The 24,361-nt window shown below is 37.4% G+C and overlaps 3 protein-coding genes across 8 annotated transcripts in view; 1 reads left to right on the top strand and 2 right to left on the bottom strand.

Moving 5' to 3' along the window:
• Positions 1-1,201: 1,201 nt before the first annotated feature.
• Positions 1,202-5,907, bottom strand: nmrk1 (nicotinamide riboside kinase 1). 6 transcript variants are annotated; one of them, XM_046036087.1, is made up of 8 exons: positions 5,727-5,907; positions 4,461-4,551; positions 4,315-4,363; positions 3,413-3,581; positions 2,951-3,022; positions 2,665-2,837; positions 2,374-2,457; positions 1,202-1,768 (listed from the first exon to the last, which is right to left on the bottom strand). In XM_046036087.1, exons 1-8 carry the CDS (start codon positions 5,753-5,755, stop codon positions 1,758-1,760), a joined length of 678 nt encoding a protein of 225 aa, XP_045892043.1. In that variant the 5' UTR covers positions 5,756-5,907; the 3' UTR covers positions 1,202-1,757. The 6 variants fall into 6 exon arrangements, with proteins under 6 accessions (XP_045892043.1, XP_045892041.1, XP_045892042.1 ...); XM_046036085.1 differs by having other exon boundaries at positions 1,202-1,723; XM_046036086.1 differs by lacking the exon at positions 1,202-1,768 and adding an exon at positions 4,645-4,836 and having other exon boundaries at positions 1,775-2,457; positions 5,727-5,895.
• A 1,594-nt stretch (positions 5,908-7,501) lies between these two features.
• On the top strand, positions 7,502-18,372 carry ostf1 (osteoclast stimulating factor 1). The gene is made up of 10 exons (XM_046035832.1): positions 7,502-7,659; positions 11,428-11,474; positions 12,731-12,781; positions 13,546-13,609; positions 13,736-13,789; positions 14,044-14,151; positions 14,837-14,886; positions 15,904-15,982; positions 16,240-16,338; positions 17,292-18,372. The coding sequence occupies exons 1-10, from the start codon at positions 7,626-7,628 to the stop codon at positions 17,348-17,350; spliced, it is 645 nt and encodes a 214-aa protein (XP_045891788.1). The 5' UTR covers positions 7,502-7,625; the 3' UTR covers positions 17,351-18,372.
• Positions 18,373-18,679: 307 nt separating this feature from the next.
• mapkapk5 (MAPK activated protein kinase 5) overlaps positions 18,680-24,361 on the bottom strand; it is a 19,022-nt gene continuing 13,340 nt past the window's right edge. Inside the window, exon 14 of the mRNA XM_046034770.1 lies at positions 18,680-22,750. Within this exon, the coding sequence (XP_045890726.1) occupies positions 22,656-22,750 (95 nt within the window). The 3' untranslated portion in view covers positions 18,680-22,655. The remainder of the gene's footprint in view (positions 22,751-24,361) is intronic.

Raw genomic sequence — 24,361 nt, 5'->3', positions numbered from 1 at the left:
CTCCCTCTGGCACTCCATACACATTCATGACTGTACTGACCTGGACACATTAATATCTCTTTTTAAAAGCTACCTCTTCAGATTAACCTTCACCCTCTAATAATATTGCATTTCACCTGCTGTTATTTACTAGTTTTATTGTTTCACTTGCTTTTATGTATTTTATGTATCAATTCCATCTGCTTCACCTATTTTGAATGTACTTAATATATCTCCCGCCAGTCTATGCCTACAGCAGCATAACTAAGGGACAGTTCAGGGCTCAGCTGAGCCAGCCCTAATTATAAACTTTATCAAAGAGGAAAGTCTTGAGCCTAATCTGAATAGATGTTTCTCCAGTAATGCTGTGTAGACATTTTGGACTAAATCATTTTTATTTTTGGATAGCATCATGTGCATATCCTTTCATCTTACTGTTGCAATACTTTCAGCTGTTACTGTAATAGGCAAGGTTTCCACATAGATTGGGTAACAGGAGACAAATGTTTTATAACAACTGAGCAAGATGGTTAGTAGTTACATCTTAGTACATTAGATTGGGTGTTGTTTGGTTTTATCAAGAAAGAAAGAAACAGTGAAAAGGGTAAGAAGACAGTGGATACCGACAGGGCTAAAAACCCTCCGAGCACTTGTCCCAACAGTGAAATTATATTTTTTGTGCACTGCTGGCTTAATTCAAGATAATGTTTGCAGCAAATAAGTCAAACATAAATTAACCAACTAGCCCGAAAAAAATATGACATTTTGGAAACGATCAACTTGAGTGTATGAAATTTATAATTCTGGAAAATTTTCTATACAGGAAGTCACAAACACCGGCTGATGTTGTGGATTCAAGCATATTTGGCAGTAAAACGCCAAATTATTTTCAAGTTAAAGCAAGATGCATCAGTGGAATGGCTTGAATCAGAACTTTAGCGGTGTGCTTGTGGCCTTGTGGGGGTGCAGGTGGAGCACCAGTGCGAACACCACAAGCTCAACAAAACTTTGCTCTTCTACTTAACTGGTAGTAAAAAACCTCCTGCACCCAGATTGGACATAAAATTTGATGTGTCTTTCCTTATCATTTACTGATAAGCAGAGTTGAATGGAGATTGCATTCAGGTAGGTCATAGAGTAATCTGTCTCCAGTGTATCAGACTCACCAGGCGGAGACAAATTGCCACCAATGGTACAGATAGGCAGACATCTGTCAACTGTGTGTTGTAGACAAGCAGCTGCTTTAATGGACACAATTCAAGTCTTTGACAAAAATTGATGCTCACCAAACCACAGTATGTAATGATCATTGTAATATTTGTAATATGCAAAATATGAGAGAGAAAATCTAACGAAATGATTTTTAGCAACAATGCACACTTTATGTATGTGGTTATATGGAGTGAAATCACAAGTTAATTATATATGTATATGTACATATATGGTTAAATAAAATAGAATCAGACTTTCGGATCAAAACCCTCTAGACATAAAATATGTGGAGGGTGTATAAAAAAAACAAAGCTGTTAGAGACGAAAACAGTCAGTCGACAGCATGTCATAAGTCACTAAAACTTCATATGTTTTTCCAGAGTGTATGTCAGCAATAGTTACCACTGTAGATACTGTATAGACATTAGCATATTCACACAAGACCAAAGAAACACTTGGTTTGGTCCTTTCAGTCACACATTAGTCCAAAAGGTCCAAAGTCTTTCCTGATATCCGGGGGGGAAGTCTCCATCTTTAAAAGGTATACAAATAAAACTCTGAACATTTCAGTCTTTCTCTGCAATTAAAATACACAAAATTAAATTAGTAATTTCTTTCTTTCAAATACAGTATTTTAAGTAAACTGAAAGGTCTTGAAGACGGTCTGTCTGACATAAGTCGCATTCATAATTCACATTCATAATTATACTTCTGAATTTAAAACATTCACAACTGACTGAAAGAAAACAAAGGAAATCGTTTAATGACTTTCATGTAATTTGTTGTTGATGTATTACTAATATTGTTGTATGTATTCCTAAAACTACTCAAGGTTTCAACATCTTGACTGTCTCAAAGGTAGGAGTAAGCAACCTACCATGTCTTTCCTAAAACTAAACCATTACTATCTCTTCAACCTACAGGGACACTGTGTCCCAGTCCAATACTACATAATAATTCTAGCAGACTTTAAATATAGTATGCTCACAAAACAATTAAAATGTCAGCAGGCACACTAAAAAACACTTGATTTATGAGTGTGCTGTGGATGTACTCTATTGTCCGGTTGTGAGACAGCTCCAGAAATATCTTGGAAAACATGGAATGTAGCAAATCTTTAGAAAGACATTTTGTTGCCTCTTTCAAGATTATTTGGCAGAGACACAAATCCCTGCAACATACCCCTGAGACTTTCTATTTCCTGAGAAACATCTGTACACACAGCAGCCAGTAGCTCTTCCTTTGGCTTCAGTCCATCCAGAAATTCTGGAAAACAAAAACAACAAAAAGATTTTATATATATATATATATATATAGATATCAAGTAAAACTGCAGAAGTGATAATAATTTCATTATTTATCATGATGTTAGAGGTCTCAACCACACCAACACCATACTGCTCCAATAAATCACATTTCTTTCCCTGTCACTGTCACATACTGTATACACGGCATCTTTGGTTTGACACTCACTAATTCCAGACACCATGTTCATCATTTTCTGGCGGTTTTTCAGGTACATTGGCCACACGTATCCATCAAAGTAGCCAGGAGGGTCAGGGGGCGTGTACACTCTTGAACTGTCAAAGACAGCAGCAGAATTTAAAACACTGAAGAAGAAGATGTTTTCTCTTGCTCCTTGTTTACTGCAGTTTTATCAAACCAAAAAAAAAAAAAAAAAACATAATCCATTAAAAAAGGAAAAACAGAACAGACAGGATACCAACAACGCCATTAAATAGATTATAAAATCTGACACCTTCGTCTCCTCTTGCAGACATCGTAAGGTATTTCCATGAAGTATCTTTTGTCAAAGAGCTCATTCAGAGGCCTGGAAAGATATAACATCATATCACCATTATTAAGATCTTTTTAACTGTTCATGTCATTAAGCTGTCATTAAATAAATCCTGGGGAATAGAACAGAACAGCCACAACTTAATGGTTACTTTTCAAAATCTTTAAAAAGATCATAATTACATATTTTAATGACTTTGTCCATCATTGTTGGCTAGTGCTTGTATCATTCTGTCAGTAATGCTTTATTTCAGGGGTGTAACTTTTATTATGGGGGAAATAGAGGCATGTTCAGCTTTAGTTTTTGTTGTTGCTGATTTACAGATAAACCTCCTTGAAAGAAATGCTACATTTGAACCTAAACTATGTGGACCTTAATATTGCTGATTTTCACAGTGACTTCACTAAAGCCTTCCTCGTGTACCTGTAGTTGAAAATGAGGAAGCCCTCCACTATCAGGACAAACACCTCCTTATCGACAGACGGTGTTGTGCGCACTGGGTTCAGGCCTTGCTGCTTCAGGAACGAGGCGGGATCCCGTCGCCACTTGTCAACATCGCTCATCATTGTGTCCATGTGGAGAGCATCAAGCACTTAAACAGGACGCAAGGAGAATGAGAAGGATCCCCAGTCAGAAAAGTCTATGTACAAGATTGATAATGGATTAAACACTGAATTATTTTATGCCTTTCTCTTTCATTTTTATTTGAATATTTTTTAGACTGTCAATTGGACAAAATGCACAAGATGTGACCTAAATTTGTATATTTTCCATACATTTTTTATTTATTTCCATTATTTATTTATTATTTATTTATTTATGAACACTGTTTCAAAGACCTCTCAAAATCGCCAGGAATAGATCTGGTGAAGGAATATTATACTGAACTCTTTCTTGTTTCCTGGTCCATTTGAAATTAAATACACATTTATACAACCTCTCCAGACTGCTAAATACCTCACAATACTAAGGGACAGGACCTCAGTGTCCTTTATGGTAGCTACACCCCTGCATCAATCCTCCCATAAATCTATCCTCCATTTTGAGAAAAATGGATTACAGCTGCACCAAAGATGTGACATGGTGTGATCAAATTGTCTTCGTTTGGCTAGTTAGAAAATAGAAAAATATAACACAGTAGAGTAGACATTCATAGTATATTGCCAATAGCTGTTTTAGGGAGGATTTGTTTTCTGTAACTGGACCTAGAGCGATTCAAGACAAACTCATAACTAATCAATTTAAACAAAGAAGTTTCCATGTGATCTAATGAGTCTAAATTCTGTGTGAACCTTGGTGACTTTGAGTAATTGAAGCGTGCTTACCGTCATATTGCTTAAACCCATTGGTGTCCACTGGTACCGTAGAATCATCCTGAAGAAAAGATCATCCGGTGTGATCAGTCGAGCTCTCACATAACTCTTGAAGTGTAAACGCAGTGAAATTGTTTAACGAAGGCCTCATAGTCTACCTTAAAATATGAGTCCTGTGCAATGATGCAGCTGTTGGGTATCTGCTCGTGTAGACTCCTAGAAAGAGTCGATTTTCCTCCATTGGTCATCCTGAAAGAAAAACATAACACTTTAGAACAACTGTTTTAATTATAGATTTTAAAAATGCACAAATACAATTGACATAGCTGCTTTTTTACTCGCCTGCTTCTAAATAGTAGACAAACTGAAATCTACAGCTTCCTTGATGGAGATAATGTGCCTCAAGTCAATGATAACCTTTTAAAGACTTTTAAAGAGCAACTTATCACTTTGCTTTTGCTGACATCTGGTGGTTTAACTTCTCACACTGCTGCAGTGGTGTAGGAGTGCACACCAAGGTGTCAGTGCCCGAGTCTGATAGAGAGATCAACTGACATTAGCTTATCACAGCTGTATCAGTTTTTTCGTATCTAACAGCTAATAATAAAAAAATATTATTTTTTTTTTTTACTTTAATTCAATCCATAAGTAAACAATGACAGAATGTATCATGCCTATTTTGGTGATGGGTTTGATACACTTCATGTAATAAAACAGCTAAAAGCAAAAATCTTATCACGTGGGGGTCCGTGGTCTGAGTTGCGTCAGTTTAGTGGTCCTTGACATTAAAAAGTTTGAGAACCACTCTGTTACACAACTTGGTTGAGTGGGCAGGTTAAAGGTCTGGATGATCCACGCATATATGCATATATATATATATTAGACTAACATATACATTCCAGTTGAAAAGGACAGTGAACATAGCACACAATCCAAATGTATTATTTCCAAACAATTACCAGCTTGTCTATACACTGAAGTAATGTCAAAAAACTGTTTCATTTCTCTCTCTGACTCTGAGCTGTTACAGACACATGTTTTTTTTTTCCTGCAGAGTAACCAACTCTTATCAGTCTTTGCTGCCACATGGATGTCACATGCTGTTGTAACCTGATGGCTCCCTGCTGCTCCCACTGCATGTATGTTAGCCTATATTAGCATGTAATTTTGTATTATTAGGCTAATGCATTTCTGTGACTGGTGTTTTCTTCTCTCCCTGCATTTCCCACCTACTTGACTTGGTTTAATAAATTCTAAATGAAAAGTAATTATACAAACCCGTGTTTGCTCTTTATAACCCTGGTGGTGTGCAAAATGTTATATGAGGTCCAGCAGGCTATCTGGAAGCAACAACCCCCAAGCAGAACATTAACAGGCATGTTCTGCAGGGAGGTCAACACATTAGGTTTACAGTGTTTACTTACCCGCCAACTCCTACAACTAGTGTCTTCATTTCAGCTTGTAGTGGCTGCTCACTGAAAAGCTACTGACATATAAAACGCGTAACAGTAAACAAGTAAATTAAAAGCTCATATTCAGAGTTAACTCGTCCACAGATGTTGCTCGCTAAACACACAACTCTGCTCTTCTGTCGCTTTTCCGCAATTGGGCGCTCATGATTCGCTGATGGAGCCTCTACGTCACCACATTGTGGGGGGAAAAAAAGACAAGACTATAATATTCAGTAAATTTAACATAGTGTAAGTAAGTAAAATAATAATAATAATAATAATAAGTTCAAATAAAATAATAAACATAAATAAAATAAAAAAACGTTGTGCAGAAAGTTCAGGTTTACATACAAAAATACGTCAAAACATTTTAAAAAGTTATGCAAAGTAAGTTGCATATACAATTATAATAGTAATAAAAAGAAAAAAAAATAGTAAAGTAAAATAATAAGAAACATTAAAATTATGTAAAATTAATTAGGCTACAGTTAAAGTAAAATAAAATACACTGGACAGAGTTTGCATAAAAAACATCATTAAAACACTTTAACTTGCAGATAACCTGCTGGTCTAAGATAGCAGTCAGGGGGAGTCTGTGAGACACCTATAACCTTATCAGCCAAATTCACAGTGTTGTTTAGATGGTTTTTGTCCCTATGTTCAGGTTACCATACCATGCAATCATAGACAAAGTAAGAACAGATTCAGTAAAACAAACACATATCCCCTTAATGCCGATTGTCGCAAATTAGCATCAATCCTCTTCCTTTCGGACTGCAGCTGAGATAGCGTATGTATTACCCCAATGCCTGTTTGCACAAATTCAATACGTACCTGGGAACCTTCTGGTTTCTCGTTTACGCCTGTTGTCGCTAATTTGCATCACACCTAATTTATTTTTTATTGTAAATAAATTCAGGCATCAAGGGGATAATTATCTTGTCAACATCAAAAACATTAAATTCCTGAGGAAATACAAACGTTGCTGATCCTTCTTACAAATTCAAATTTAGCATCAAATTTTAGGTCACTGTCAATGATTGTTCCTAGATATCTATGCTGTTCTACAATTTCAATGCCAATTCCTTTAATGAAGGTCTGAGATGGTGGTTTGGGTGATTTCCTTCTAAAATCAATTATCATATCCTTGGTCTTTGTAGCATTTAATTGGAGGAAGGCCTCCTTACACCATTCATCAAACAGATTCAGTCTTAATAAGCAGGCTGATGATAACTGTATCATCAGCAAATGTCAGGGTGTGCCTGTCCTCAGCAGAGTGGACAGGACACAGCCCTGGGGAGAGCCAGGGGAGGGGGAGTGCTGTTCTGACAGATTTATACCCCCCGTCCCCGAGACCTACACGTTAAAAAATCCCACAATCCAGCCCACAAAATTAACATCGAGATTAAAATAAGTAAGCAATTTCCTGGCTAGATAGTATAAAGTGCAGACGAAAAACCCAAAAATAAAAGTATGACATGTGAGCCAGGACCTTCTAGATGCCTGTAGGCCTATAGGAAGTTGAGTAATGTGACTGAGGCATCCTCGTCCTCAGGTTAGGCTATGTAAATTAAAATGTTTATAAGAAATAAATATAAATGAATTTATCTTGATGAATAATAAGATAAAGCAAATAAAATTCAGCATGCAGGGTTTACGTATAGAAAGATTATGAAAACACAAAAAATCTATCCAACTCATTAAAACGTAATGTAATATTTGCGCATGCGCAGCCGAACTTTTCCGCGTCCCCTGTAGTACTACTGCACTTCCTCATTGGCGGTAGCAAAGTACCCCACAGCAGGCCAGCGACGTTTTTGACTGAAACAACACACAGTGTGTTTCGTTTAATTTGATCTCTGAGCCTCGCAGATGTCGAAGCCTCCTCCCAAGCCGGCCAAGCCAGGTAAGACAAACGCTGTGAAGATTTGTTATTTTAAATTCAGCCAAAACTTTCAGCTGTGTCTCCTGCGAGTACAACACACCCTGCAGTGGGCGGGTGAACACTTGAGAGTTAGTCAGGGAAATCGGCCCATTTCTGTCGTTTGTCTGTGAGAAGTTTATCTCCCAGTGGAAAGAAAGACTATCAAGTCCGGTTATTAACAATATCGATGATTACTGACTGGGCCAGAACCACAGTGGAGTTGGTAGAATTGCCTTCACTGCTGATTGACAGGAGGAACCAGCTCTCTGCAGCAGGCCTCTGCCACTTCCCCATTTCCATCGCTCATGCAGGAGAGTGCTGTCATCCAGTGGCTTTAGGTCGTGGGTTAAAAGGTGATGCTCAATGACATCAGCTTACTTCCTGCAAGCTCGGTCTGGGTTGCTATTCTGGGGACTCCATCTCATAAAGAAATGTGTCTGTTACTCAAAAAAAAGTCATTGCACATGTAGTTTTGGCGCATGTTGCGGTTTTTCAAATGTGAATAAATCACATTTACTATGTGAAAATTGTACTGTGCCTGCAGATTGTGTCTGTGCAACAGGTGTCAAGTAATGGCAGGTGTAAAAGAAAATGTTCACATGTGGGAAGCAACAAAAAAACTTGTGAACAGTGAGCCACCTACATGTGGTCAAACATACACTCAGGTGCCAGTTTTTTACGTACTCGGTGTAAATCACACACACATCTTTCTTGTCTGGGTACAAATCTATAATTGTTTCTTAGACAATTATTGTTTTATTTATTAATTTCACTTTTACTACATGAGAGAAGGTTGCAACATTTTCTCTAATTTGGGCTTGAAATGTTTTACTTTTCTAAATATAATATTAAAGTTACAAATCTAGTTACAATTTATTTGGACACCTTTTTAAACCGTATTGCACCGATTATAATTTTCATGAAGATTGTACCCTCACTGGTATACACTAAATGAGATGGGCACATACACATTTTTCTTGAATGAGGTCCAAAACTATAATTGTTTATTAAACTATTATTGTTTCTTTAAATTAAAATTTTACTACACGAGGTGCACTGTTTAATTTAGGGCTCAAAATGTAGTGTGTAATTTAATAAAATAGAAATATTAATGTAGCTTTCTAGTGTTGTGAGTCCTTGGGAGCGATACATAACTATTTGGTAAACCTAATGCACCACAACAGTGCTGCAGCGATAGATTAAAATCTATTCTATCCTCACTGATATACACTTAATGAGATGGACAAAATATTAGAAACACCTTTTCAGTATAACGCAACAGCCTCCAAAATGACCATAAAGATGAATCAACACAGTTTCAACAAAAGCTGAACATTATAACCTTTTTTTTATGAAGGGAGGATTTATTGCAGGGATGTTGTTAGGCCGCGTCAGTCTTAGTCTGTACCTAACAATAAAGTGGCAGCTGAGTGTGTTTTTGTGCATCAGAGGTTGTCACACGTAAAAGCTGTTGACGTGAAGTCAGAGAGAAAATAATCTAAATATGTCCATAAAAAAGAAACATGCTTGAACACAGGCGCATTTCAGCAGACGTCTGTGTGTCGCTCTGTCCCCTGTGAAAATAGAGCACAGAACTCAGAGCAGTGGACGCGTCCTTATGGTATCATTCATGCTCTTCATGGTTATTCATATGTCAGCTCCATGACGCCTCACCTGGTTGTGATGTCAGGTGAGATCAGGACTGCTGCTCTGTAACAGCCCCTCTGATGGACATTTTGAGGACCAATCAGAATTTCTCTACAAAGATTTTATTTGCTTGATGACGTGATAACTTTTTTTTTTTTTGACATGGCCACACACACCCTGAGCACTGTACTTACTTCTTGCTACTTTACAAGAGGAACAGACTTCACAGTTTTTGTATTAACCAGGAATTTAGAGGGCAGCACTGAAGAGCTGTGTGTCTTCTGTGATTTGAGACATTATAGTTTCTGGACTAATGACATTTGGTGTCATATTTTAGGAGGCTAAGGTTTTTAGTTTAGGCTTCAAACTGGAATGGGGAATTGAGGAGCCACCCACATCAGGCAAATATTTGAGAGAGCTGTGGTAGTTGCTTTTGCAATAAAATAACACAACTGGAAATAATCAAAAACCCACAAGCAAATGAAATAGACTGACACAGTGAGGTTCAGTCTTACTTCTCTCTTTTATTTTAGTTAGAATAATAACTCATATGCGCCTGAGGTTTTGAAAATGCTGAGAGAACATGGACTAGTCGGCACAGGCTTTTGTGTGTTTTAAGCGACATGACCGAGCCTGCAGAGTAGACACGCTTGCTGTGTTGAACAGAGCTGAGCTTGTGCCGCAGCTCAGAGACACTGAGGCAGTGTGTTAGCTAGACCGGCAGAGGGGAGTTACAAACCGCCCAACATTTAAGCCTCTTAGCTAGAAAACACGCTCCCCCAGCTTTATGTGTCCAGAATCAACTGCATTTAACATATTAACACTATATATCAGCGTAGGTCTTTAAAGAAGCTCTTCGTGAATCTTCATTACACCTTGTTCAAATTCAGTGAGGGCCATTCATTTTTATACATGTTGGTTGTTTAACAGGGAAAATACAGATAACCCTTTTTACATTGGAAGAAGTAATGCAACAGATGTAGTAATGATAATAATCTTAAGAGATAAGACCAATGACACAAGCACCATTTAAATCACACAGTAAGAACACAGGAAGGAAATAAAAAAATATAGTACATAATAATATAATAATAAAAAGCTTATATTAGCCTATAATGTGTGCGTGTGTGCAAGTATAGCGTCTAGCTTAAGCTAATGTGCAGCCTTCATCCCTAGTCTGACTTTAGAAAATTGGATTAAAATACCTAAATAAAAAAATAAATAAAACAAACGTTTATGTTTCTAAGCATATAATTCACATATCCAATAAGGGCGTGTACAGCAGGACAAATCTTTGGAAATCAGCAGAGTGAAGCACTGATTGATGTTTATCGACAAATCTGATCAAAATCAGAAGATTTACTTAACATTTGCACTCAAGCTAAATCATTTAACAAAAAAAAGTTCTTTTGGCTATCAGTGTAACCAGCTCATTGGTGTTTTAATAAACTTTGTGTGTCTGTAGTAAATGTACAGCACAACATGCTGTACAAAGCTTCAGGCATTGTTTAGCCCAAGGAAAGAATAGCTGGTAGAGGTAAAATGATGTCTCTTTTGGCATTCATGAAGTAATTCAACTGTCTGCTAAGGCCACAACCACTCTCGTTGCATTCCAGCAGTAGAGCATACACCCCCCCCCCCAGGGTCAGCTGCCTCAGGGCTGCACACTCAAGGACCACTGTTATGTTAAACTGCTGTAGCAGTGTTGTTTTGGTGAACGCAGGAACTGGAGAGCAGACATCAGGAGCTATGTGTCCTATCTCGTGGCAGTTTGATTTTCTTTATTTGAAACTGGTTGCATTGCTCCGGCAGAGCTACAAGCAGTCAGCTCTTTGGTGAGGTAATGGATGATGGTACAATCCCCTGATTTAATGAGTGAGAGTAATTACTCATATTAAAGCTACATTCTGCACTCACCTGGTGAAGCAACGCTGGTTCCTCTGCAGGGATGTGAAGTGGCTACATGTGTGGTTTCACCTCGCTGTCTCTATGCACGTTCTCAAGTACATCGTGTTGTGTTTAGCGCTCTTATGTATGCAGGGTGAACTTGCTCACCTAGTCTATATTGAATCTAACATGCGATCTGTTTTTTTTCTCTACAAGGCCAAGTCAAGGTGTTCAGAGCATTGTTCAACTTTGACCCCAGAACGGTATGAGCTTTTTGTTTAAGATGCTTGGTTTTTCCAATGTTTAATGATTGTTGAAGACCACTTGACTCTTTTTTTTTTTTTTTTTTTTTTTTATTATATATTTTCAGTATCAATTCATTTGATGAATATTAATTTGACATAAACAATTGTAGACTCTCATATTGCGAGCATTTCAATTTGAATTGCTATACAGAATTCAAGCCACAAGACGACTGCTGTATCTGCAGGGTCACAAAATGTGGTGGTGCCTTCCCGTAGCACTGGACCCAAATTCAAATATGGCTAAATGAAAGTTATTAAAAGGCAGAACTGGACATGCAGACTATTCGAGTCATTTAAAATGTATAATGCTGCGTTTCAGTTAAAGAAGGAGGTCAGAATTTTCCAGTTGAAATTTCAATCCTCCGACCTCAAAGCATTCCAGGTGCACGATGAGCTGATGTTCCTTGTGTAAACACAATTGAACTCTCAACAGTGCCCTTGGTGTTCACGTAAAAGATAGCCATTTTAATAAAAAAGGGGGGCATAAATATAGATTTTTCTGTTAATCGCGTTCCCGTCTACCTACATCGCGAGGTAATATGCAAAAGTTAGTAAAAGCTGTATATGTTTTTTTAACTTTTTGGCATTATAAACATTTTCCAGAATAACTTTTATGCAGAAATGATTCAGAGATTATTTACTGTAACAAGCTACTGAATAACTTGATACATTACATAACTAATATTTTTACATATATTTACATGCAGAACAGGTTTTACTATAATGTATGTACAATTTTAATTAATACGGGTAAATATACTTTACGTTGCCTTTTAGTTGATGGTTTACTATTTACAATATGCGCTTCCTTGGGTGCTGCCATTGTTGTTGTTTATGAAATTAAAAAATTACTGAAAAACGTCCATCACAATTTCTCAGAGCACAAGGTAACGTCTCCAGATCACTTGTTTTGTCCGATCAACAATCCAAAACCTAAAGATATTTAATTAGCAAATGAAACAAATATGACAAAAACTAACCAGTGAATGGAGTTAATGATCTAACCAATCAACCAGTAATTTCAGATAAATCCACCGAAATGCAAATAAATTGTCTTTTATGTCCTAAATCAACAATTATAGTTTAAACCAAGGGGGTGATATGTACCACAAAACTCAAGTCTTGAGGTCAGAATACTGTGAAGGCATGAAAATTCCTGAGGCACTGTGATTGATCAGCCTGACGTAACAAAGTCTTACCGTTTTATTTTTCAGCCAGACGAGCTGTACTTTGAAGAAGGAGACGTCTTGTACATCTCTGACACAGTAAGTAAACCCCTTAGAGAGTTCATTGCAGGAAACAGACGTCTCATAGAGGAGTCGAGCGTCTGTCTGTCACTGTTAACTGAGAGTCCAGTCTGCGGTGTAGTTCATACACTTCACTGATGAACCACAGAACTGTAGACGAGCATTAGGCTTCCTGATCAAAGAAAGTGTTTATATTACGTCAACACATATTCAAACGTTCCCTCATGAGTTTGCGCCTTCTCTCGCCCACATGACTGTGTGCTCTCTCTCTCTCTCTCTCTCTGCTGTGAGTCTGCAGCACATTTTAATTATCAATTGATGTTTTTTATATTTTGGTGTATAGTATAAATATACATATTAAAAAAGCAACAGTGACCAACAGCATACAATGTAAAATACAAATAGTGCAAAATAATTAATATTGAATCAATAAAGCAATAAATTAATTTATATACATGAAGTAGGTAGTTATTTACAGTATATGCATGGATACAGATGTACATATCATCCATCTATAAATCCTGCACGCTGTATATGTTAAAGCACGGTGTGTATTTTTAAAGTGAATATATAATTTATAGGTTAGTGGGGGTTTAAGGGTTATTGACACTATAAGACTTATTTGACTGTTCATCAGAGTGATGGTCTGTGGAAAGACACAGTTCTTGTGTTTAGTTGTTTTGGCGTACATTTCTCTGTAGCTTTTTGTTTGTCTTTACACATTTGCGTCTGTGATTTAAAAAAAAAAAAAAAAAAAAAAAATGCATTACTGTTATCCCCAGAGTGACACTAATTGGTGGAAGGGGACATGCAGAGGAAGGACAGGACTAATTCCAAGTAACTATGGTGAGTATACAACTTTGAATTTCATTACATGCATGTGGTGACCAAAAAAAAGTCACTTAATACAGACCTTTCTCTCTCGTAATTGTCCCTCATCAGTGATGCGCTAATGCTCTTGTCTTGTTTTAGTGGCTGAGCAGGCAGAGTCTATTGACAATCCAATGCACGAAGCAGCCAAACGAGGTGCGGCAACTATCTATCTATTTTATATATTTCCTTTTTTTTGTAGCATGTCTGTTTTTTTTATGCAGCAATGCCCTCAATTCTCGCAGCAATAATGCTGTCTTTCTGGAGACAATAAAAGCAACTGTGACATCCATTTTTTTCTGTTTTTGCTGAGGAGCTGTTACGCCATGTGCATCATTAGTAACCTTCTCCATTTAACTGTGTGTGTGCTTTCTGTGTGTGTATATGCACATATTTGTGTATTTAAACAGGCAATCTGAGCTGGCTGAGGGAATGTGTGGAGAACAAGGTTGGAATCAACGGGCTGGACAAGGCTGGAAACACTGCCCTCTACTGGGGATGCCACGGCGGACATAAAGGTAACAACAGTTGTGGCGTATAAAAACACTTTAAGATTTACGTTTGATATGGACATTGCATGGATTTAGGTCACACAAATGCCAAAAAAATTCAGACTGGCAACAGTGATTTTTGGATGCATCAACATTTTGGGTTGAAAGATTGTCTACAGTACTCTGTTGAGACAGTGACTGAGTTTCATAAATCTTAAAATTGTGACACACAGGCTGATTTGTTTTACATGAGAACCCAAGTACACAAAAACAGGAACTTGGTCAATGAAAGTGTTCCAGTTCTTCTGTGTTGCTACATTGTTCCTGTGTGAGTGTTATATTCTTTGTCGGTGGCACCACCTTCCCGCAGTTCCTTGGAATAGCTTTTTTAAATTGCTACGAACAGTATTTTAACCAAAAAATCTGTCTCTTCCCATTATATTTTCCTCAGAGAAATGACAGAGAGAAAGTAATAAACAACTCTTAGGGACCTTATGTCTAATATCTATTGTAGCATTAGCATACTATTTCCCAAAACACTGTTACATCACTGTCTACATTAGATGATCTACACTCTATCCAACATTTATGACGCCTGTGTAACTGCTTAGTACTTCTGCGTTCCTACATTGTTCCTCCGTGACTGTTGTGTGATATGCGCAATCTTCACTCAATTCGTACCTCAAAGTTTTGTTTTGTTTGTCTGTATCAGATGTAGTGGAGCTGTTGCTAAGCCAGCCCAATGTGGAGCTCAACCAGCAGGTGAGAAAACGCATTAAAAACTCAGACAAGAAAGTTTATAAACGGGTTAAAGGTGGCGGTAGCTGATTTCCCTGCCCATGTCATATTGCAAGATTTGCCAAGAATGTGAAGTGTCAAAAACGACAAGACTTGTGATCGAGGCCTTATGATGACAGACACTCGTCCTGTTGGATTTAATATAAACTCCCTACCAAGTGATCTACAGTCTGAACTGCGGAGAAAAATAAACAAAAGGAGATTTCCTCCTGTGGAGTTAGATATCTACATCATGTTACTGTTTTTATTTTTACTAGTGAAAAATACCTCCTACACGCACTGTAGGATGAGAAATGCTTGATCCATTCATAACACTTAAAAAGTAAATCAGTGGAGAAGCATAAGAGATGCAGATGCCTCCACGCAGGGCACACAATGGTTTGATGACAGACGTCTCCACCACCATCATCAAAACACCAAATAAAGGAATGTGTTTTAGGAAAAATGGTGCTTATCCCTCCAGTAGAGTTTCAGCAAATCTATGCCAAGACGCGTTGAAGATGTTCTGGAGTTTATTTAATTTGTCACCCATCTGTATTTCTGCCATCTTGAATCCTGTTAAAGCATTTATAGCTTGTAATAGGAAAGCGTGGAGGAACACACAGTTTCATGTGTGTAAGGAGGCCAATGTTGGCACATGAACACACAAGACAACAAACTGCAGTCTGGACTCACATTCATCCATTTCAGGAAGTGATATAAGCCCAGAGAGTTGAAATGACAATATAAACTGGTGTATCCTTTTCAGCTGAAGTTACAGGGACTAGAATCAGATCTGCTTTTCCAATCTTAAAGGATGACCAGTTTTATATATATATATATATATATATATATATATATATATATATATATATATATATATATATTAGTTTGGGTCACAACTTGGGGTATGGTCACCCCCCCCACCCCAGCTTTTTTACTTGCAACGAACAGTACTTTAAGATGTCAAAGTAAATGCTATGACAATGTTTTGTGTTTCAGAATAAACTCGGGGACACCGCTCTGCACGCTGCTGCCTGGAAGGGTTATTCTGACATTGTGGAAATGTTGCTGAACAACAGTGAGTATCTAGAGACAGCTCTTATTAGGTTTTATGAAAAGTTATTGCCCAGCAGGTCAGCTTCTGTATTTGGATAGATATGGAAACAGAGCAGGGAAAGCTCCAGAAAGATTTTTTATCAAACTCAAATATGAGAACATGTGGTTCCAAAATGAGAAAACAGTGACCAACCAACTGAATGCACATTGTATCTTTCTGTATGCAGTTTCTTGCTTTTTTTTTTTATTTTATTGTGAGTACCGGTTTATTTCTTTCAGATCCGAGGACAGACATCAGGAACAATGAGAATAAGCTGGCTCTGGATATGGCCACCAACGCCCAGTGTGCTTCACTTCTCAAAAGGAAGCAGGGAAGCAGTAAGTAGAGCTGCCACTATGCGTCAGCCTCGCCGCACTCACACATGCACCAGGACTAGGGAACAGAATAATATGCTTTTTACTGAGCTCTCAACTGGGCTTGAGTGTCCGTAGAAGGGGATGTCCAGTAACAAGTTCAGACAATCTACCATCAGATGAGCACCAGAGCCTGCAACAAAGGTCTCTAAACTGTTCAAGGGATGAACAGTAACCAGTTTGAGTACTGCATGTTGTGCTGCTTATTTTTAGAAGCTTTAACCAGGAACCAAACAGGAAGCCACAACAGAAATCGTGACCAACAGGCTGCATAGAAAAACAATATTATTGAAACGTATGCAAATAGCAACTACATTTGTTTAACTTTGTGCCTGAGAAATTATAGTTTCATTCAGTAAAGATTATTACATCACTGTCCTGTGATAGCCAAAAAAATACTATCATTAGCCAGAGCGTATGAAGCTATTACAATGAACACTTATTGATTGCCACAGCTTGTTTTACTGTAAACAGCTGCACATTTATGTGATAAACTGTCTTATCCATCGGCATGAAGTAGAGATATTGTAGTAATTATATCTGATGTTGTTGGCAAAGATGTCCTTGTTGAAAAAGGGGTATGAGGGGTAAACCACGGGGAGGTAATTAAATTCAAGGACCACTTACTATAGACTGTCTTTCTATTATTTCTAGTCCTTTAATTAACTTGCGGCACTATGCCACACAGCTGCTTAGCTGCAATGTGGTTTTTATATCCAGAATGTTAAGCTTCGTTCACATCATGAATGAGACTGTTATACTGGGTATTTATTGCCAACTATGTAAAACTAAACATGCAGAGGAACTTAGATTGCAAAATGTGGAACGCATATTCGCCCACTGACATTGTAAGGTACAGAGGTTTTTCTAGATGAATATAAGCAGTGAGATATTCCTGTCCATTTCTCTTCTTTCAGACATCACCCGCACACACAGCAACGCTGAAGAGTATTTGGACGACGAGGACTCAGACTGAGCCGGCCCTGTTGTCACTGTCTTCTGTTGGTTTAGGGGGGGGTCAGAGAGTTTTATTATAGACCTAAAATGGATTTGCCGCAACTGTAATTCCATTTTAGTTCTATTATTTGTGCAAAAACCTCGGTTCTCGGGCCCTGTGTGTCACGTTTTTGTGAATTTCAAAGCATTGAATTAATGCTTTTAACACTTTGCCAAGTGCATTTCCACATGTAGGGAATTTGTCTTGGAGCATCGGTTGCGCACTGTGGAGGGGCAGAATATATAGTTGTGGAAAATGGACCAACGCTCTAAGAAACACATTCCAAACATATAGATTATGTTCAACCCATTTACAATGGGCATTACAGCGCCAGTGCAGATTAAAATATTCATCTGGGGTGTGCCTGGTTAAGTTTTAATGCTCCACTTTAATTACTGAACAACTAAAACCACCCAAAAGGAATTGGAAACACATTGTCTCTTGCAGCTATATCACAACTAGGCACAATTTATATCTGTTTCTGTACACCATGGAGCCAAGGTAACGTGTATTTGACGTTAATATTTCTCCTTAAAATAGGATGTGCTGAGGGAACCAATGAGACATTATCTGCTCAAATTAAGGGTGTAAATAATGTGCATTCATGGGTTAAATAGGGGGACACTAACTGCCTGTCCTCCCCTTCCTTCATGTCATGAAACTCACCTGTTACTCTGTACTGCATGTAGGTTTGTGTTTTAACATTTCCCCTGCCATTAAAGACCTTCTACCAGTTCAGAGTAACGAAAAAGTCTCCCTGGTGTGAAACAGACATTGAATTATAATTTCATCTTTCAAGCTTTTGATGGTTTGATTTCCATCCTGGATACAATGTTTTGGTTTTATTGCTGCTTTCCAACAAATTCTTTAAAAAAAAGCCTTAAATATGTGTAACATAGCAAGTGTGTCAATGTTTTTCCTCTTCTGAGGTATGAATTTTGATTTTTGTTCTAGATCTCTGCTCTGTGTCCAACCTGCAATAAAAGATTAACTTAATGCCACACTGAGTCAACATTTTGTGAAAGCTGACAATGAAATAGCATAAATATGGCATAGAGGGAAAAATGTAAAAGTTGTACACTTTATGTAAAGTGAAAGATTTAATGCTGTGTTGGGATTTATATTTTCTCCAAATTACAGAAGCCATACTTAATTAATCACCCAAACTTCTCACAGAAAGCCAAATGCCCCTCATTACTATGTGTACAAACAAACCTATCCTGTACATGTAAGGAAATGCGATTGTGGGGCGTCTATTTATCTGAGTAGGAATGTGCATTAAATACTCAACACTGTAAAAGGAAAAAATAAAGTCAAAGGATTCCTTTATTACAAAGTCAGCATGTTGATGACACTCCAAAGAAGACAGAAGGGGCAAAAAATATAGATGTGTAGATGGAAACAGCCTTTCGTGAGAGATTCAGGTACATGCTACATAACTGCCATACCAGAGAAAAGCGAGACAAACTGGTAAAGCCGAGAATGGGGGGTTCTCCCTGACTAATCCACATAAACAAGAACAGCTACTTCAGGTGAAATTAATTCTTCCTCTTTACATCTGTTTGATGCCAGACCCAAAGAAGCAAGCGCTTCTTAAAACTCAAAATATATAATCGCGCCTCTCCGTACTTTGAGTACACATAAAATGGAAGCAACTGGTGTTATTCAAGAATATCAGTGCTGACTGAACCAGTTGTTGCTTTCCGGTGATTTTTTTATGAGCTGGTGTTTTAAAAAAGGACATGGTTTATTCCTCTACAGCCAGAATTCCGTGTACAGAGAGCTTGGATTACACAAGAAGTTTCTCTTCAGTGAGCAGATGAGAGAAATTGACTAGTGGAAGCTACTTGGTTATATATAGTTATATCTTAAGCAAAGGTAAGCCTGAATGTCAGCCTGAATGGCATCCTGCAGCTGTAACTACTCAGTAAGAGGATGTGAGGGAGGTAGCATCTTCAAACCCAAATGCCCTCTGGGACTTTTTTAGTAGCCTAACACTGAGCAGCAGACAGCAGGTAAATGCTATCCGAGCATGACTGTATGTTTCCCATTGGGTTTTTATTGTCGGGACTCAGGAGTATCCATATCAAGATATGTGCAATAATAAATAATTACACTATCCTCAAACAATAATGCTCACTCAGTAGAGCATATAAACGCTGCAGGGTGGGGAAGAAATTCAAAGGATGCAGCTCTTGATTCTTTGATAGGCCTCCAGATAATACAAGTCCAGTATACTGGACAGACACACACACACACACATAAATTAATTGCATACTCTCACAGATCCACACAAACATGGTCAAAGCAAAACAAAACACGTACGTTCCACTTTCAGTGAGAAGCTCGGCTGATTCTGCAATACTGTACGTTTGATGTGGTGGGCTCCAAAATGAATGATCCAACATAAAAACAAAACAAAAACAAAAATTGACTATTGCACATTTAAGCATAAGAAATCGACGTATTGGAAAACAAGCTTAATTTGCTTTGTGGCAGAGATGAGAAGACTGACACTCCTCCCATTCCTGTCTGTTAAATATAAACACTACAGCACCTCTGAAACTCACTAACATGTTACATGGGGTTTAAGAAAATGGCACAAACCCATAAAATGCAAATTGTTAATTTTAAATTTCAATTTTTTAACAGCCTTAAACAAGCAAGATCTAATGTGTTATTTATGAGCTTCAGATGTGCTGTTAGGAAGACCATTGGACACAGCTGGGCTAGCTGTTTCCCCATTTTCAGTCTTTATAATAATAATAAAATAAGTGTATTTCCCTAAAACCCAAACTATTTTGTGTTTATGGTGAAATAAGGGCTTAACTCAAGACACAGCCCAATTAGGTAATCTAATATTAAGACTTTCAGCCAAATATTAATTAATTTCAACAAAATGTTGCTAAACCAACACAGCAAATTGTGCAATGAAAGATACACTTCACTACTAGATGATTCTGAGTTTCCCTTCATCTTGTTTTTACTGAGCAGTAAAGGATGTAGATGCTGCCCCATCAAAAAGGCACATTTAAGCATAAATTTTGGCCGTATAATAATAAGGCCTTTTCAAATACAAGCTATGGTTATCATTGAGATTTTAAAAAGGGAGAATGTATGACAAATCATCAAGACATCGTCAAAACAATCTCTCAGAATCATGATGGTAATGATTGATGAATTTAGTTTTTAAACCAAACCTAAATAAAAATACAAGACATACAAAAGGAAGGCTTGAACTTTTTCTTCCCGTCAGTTACAAATGGTGTGAAAAAGGATCAGCTTACATATCGTCACTGTCCTGTGTCTCCAAAATGTCAACCATTCGTGAGGAAAAAACTGCCTTTTTTAAGATATGTGACAATGCAAAAAGATAATCCAGTGAGTTTTTAGAGGGTTTATTTATTTTAAGAAGTAGGAGAATTTCCTTAATCTCAGTTTATCTCAAAATCACCAAAATTGGAGATACACGTTTTTCACTGGACAGCAACAATATATTGCACCAATGTTTGCTAATTACTCAGAATATATTTTCAATAAGGTAAAAAAGAAAAAGAAAAAAAGACATCGTTAATGCAGTAATCTTGACAGGAAAATATGTTCAAAGAAGAAAAAAAAAAAAAGGTCAAAGGGGAACTTCATAACAAACATTTGAGGATTTTTAAAATAAACAACGTTATTGAAGAAATAACCAGGCACTGAACATGAAAACTTGCACTCTCAGCCATCTAATCCCTGTTCTGTTGACTCAACAATGCCCTCCTTACAACACCTAAACATGAATCCCTTTTTTTCAACCCCTCTTTGAAGAAATAATATCAGATATGACAAGAGCACTGGAGCAAAAAAGTTCACTTTGGCTAATCAATGATATGATATTAATAAACACCTAGAGGATGAGCGAAGGGAGGGAGTATTTGCTGGTATTCAGACCACTGAAATGAAGTAGGGAAGGTCAGACAGTAATACTGACAGATGGATACACACAATCTCGCTACCATGTACATGCATGCACTATAAATACACTATTAAATGATTGCCCTATTGCACATTTAGTAGCACAGCATGTTGGATGAGACTGAAATCCTAACAGACCTGTTTATGGATGCTTAAACCTTTCTATCGATCTTTTCTGCCATAAAGACATCAACTTAATTTATGTTTCTGTTGGCTCAAGTAGCAAGCTCTCCTGCTCTAAAAAGGACTTAAACATTAATTAACTGACCCTGGTCTGAATTCCAGTAGATACAAGTTTATGGAAGAGCAGCTCCGATTGCTTCATAGTTGCGGATGAAGCAACAAGCTGACAAACAGTATCATCTCTTCATGTGTATATGTTTGCGGAACCTACCTGGATTAATTAATCATGAAAGTTAATTCCTGACCGTGGAAACAGTTTGACAATAAAGTCTTAACTGGAGCTTTCAGCAGCATCTCACAGTCTAAGTAAAGAAGGCCGTGAGACAGTTTAAAACTTCCAAAAAGCTAACAAATTAAGACTTTTTTTGTCAAAACAGACTGATCTAAATGTGTCAGAATGAAACCCAGCCATAGTGTTTCTGCTTAGTCTTCTTGGATGTATTTAGTACCGTCACTTAACAGCTTCAAATAAGGGGTTGTGACAAAATTAAGCTGCATTTGTCTATTTCATGACACTTTCTTTTACCTCCATTTCCACTCTGCCTTGAACTCTATCCAGCAAAAAAGGTCAGCGGAAAGTTACACAAAAACAAAGATTAAGATAACTCAAACACAGTCTGAGATTCAGAGCGTGTGTGTGGAAGAACAAAGTCGCATAGCAGACAGCTTCTCTCGACATTACAGCCCACCGCCAGGCTACAAGTAAGGAATAAAATAACAGAGCTCTTTGTTTTAAATAAATAAAATTCTTAGGATGGATAAAAGAAAATAGAATAAAAAGGAAATAACTGGGATAAAACACTTGGACAAACAGCTAATAAAAAAATCCCTCCCAGAAAATAATTTCTTTAACTGATTTTTCTCTTCTTTTCGGTTTTCTTTTTTTTTGTTGCAAAAAATGAAAATATACTTGGTTTTTTTTCCAATGTTTTTTTTTGCAAGAATCCTTAAAAAAAAATTATAGTACCAATGAGTCCTCTTTGAAATATATCTACAGCTGTACAATAGGTCTTGCAAGTGAATTCATGAAGAAGAAAAAAAAAGAAGTAGCGCATCATTTTTACATAAAAAAGCCTCTTTACAGATATGGGTTAAAAAGGGTCATAATAAACAATATAAAAAGAAGATAGAAAGACAGCGTTTGCTAATGGGATTCTTGAAGATTCGTCTTCTCTTCGATGGCCTGTTTCACTATTTCAGCCAGCTTCAAGCGGTCGACTTTATCAGAGAAGGCTCGTCCTGTAATGAAAAAGCTGGTGGTTAAAGAGCCGGTAACTACATGAAACATAATTGAGAAAATGTATAACACTTTTAGCTGGAAAAGAGATCAAAACTGTGATGGTTAACTAATTCACACCATTGATTCTTTTTCACTTAATGCGTTATCTATTGGGCTTTAACCACAGAGACGTTTAGAAAATAGAACAATGATCACCACTGTTTTCTTTTGAAGTTTGGTGGATAACAGAATTCTACTAATTAGGGCTGTACAGTTACTTACATTGATTAATCTGCTGATTATTTTCTCAATTAATCTTTTGGTCTATATTTAAAAAGGTCTTCACAGTTTACAAAGGTATACTAGTTTAGTGTCTCATAAGACAAAGAAAAGCAGACAATCCTCCTCACATTTGAGAGGCTGGAACGATGCTTGAAATGTGACTAAAAAATGTATCAGTTGTCATATCAGCTGCAGATTCATTTTCTGTCAATTGAATAATTGATTAATTGGCCGATCGTTTCAGCTCTTTGATAATCCATCAGTCCATTAAAGAGCACTTACAGGTTGCAAGGTATTTAATTGGTCTTGCCTATTCCGTTGTTGATATGGTAAACTGAGCTGCATTTGTAACTGCAACCGGGAGGCAGGCAGATGAAACAAATAAGCCAGATAAATTGGGCAAGAATAAATAAATTGGAAATCTATGTGGGAAAAGAAAAATTTTCAATAGTTATGTTGATTTATGATGATGTTAATTCACAATGAATGACAGAAAGAAAAACAACAGCTCTTCTAACAGCTTTTTTTTCCTCTAAAAAAAGGTGAAACAGCAGCTTTGCTTTCAATCGTATTAAGACGGCTTTTGCAATATATAGACAGTAGGGGTGGGAATCTCTGGGCACCTCACGATTCGATTAGGATTCAGAGGGCTGTGATTCGATTCTAAAACAATTATCGATGCATCTCGATCTATAATTTCTTTCTACACAGGATCCCGGGATAATTACTAAGCATTTAATTTGCGCATTAAAATCCAAAAGAAACATATCCTAATTAGCTTAAAAGGACTAGTTTGCATCCCTAATTTACTTTATTAACCTCGGCTCCATGGTCCCTCAGTTCTTTAACAACCAGTTATCAGTCCTCTGAAAACTGAAAAATAATAATCAGGTTGTACAGTATGTGTACAGGACAGAGCTGTACACCAGTTTAGTCTAAGCTTGTACCAGATATTCTCAACCCTTGACTAGTAGGTTAGTCAGTCCTGACATATAGCCGATAAATAATATTACTTTGTTTCTAATTTAGCTAACGTTACATAAATAAATAAATATTTTTAGCGCCTTTCAAAGGACCCAATGACCCTTTACACATAGTTACCGTGACAGAACAGCAAAAAGTCATTCAGGAGTGAATGCCTTGGTAAAGAGCTGGGTTTTTAGTAGATTTGTGAAAGTGTCCAGACAGGGAGCATTTCGGACCTCTGTGGGGATGAGTTCCAGAGGGTGGAGGCTGTGACGCTGAAGGCTCTGTCCCTAATGTCCGGAGTCTGGTGTGGGGGACAGAGAGCAGGCCTTGTACAGGGGAGATGTTAGCTGGCGCCAACAACCTTCACTTTTCCAGCCGTT

This window comes from Micropterus dolomieu, linkage group LG21, assembly GCF_021292245.1.
Source record: "Micropterus dolomieu isolate WLL.071019.BEF.003 ecotype Adirondacks linkage group LG21, ASM2129224v1, whole genome shotgun sequence".
Taxonomy (NCBI): Eukaryota; Metazoa; Chordata; class Actinopteri; order Centrarchiformes; family Centrarchidae; genus Micropterus; species Micropterus dolomieu.
The sequence above is the reverse complement of the archived record's forward strand: the minus strand, read 5'-3'. Positions and strand labels throughout refer to the sequence as shown.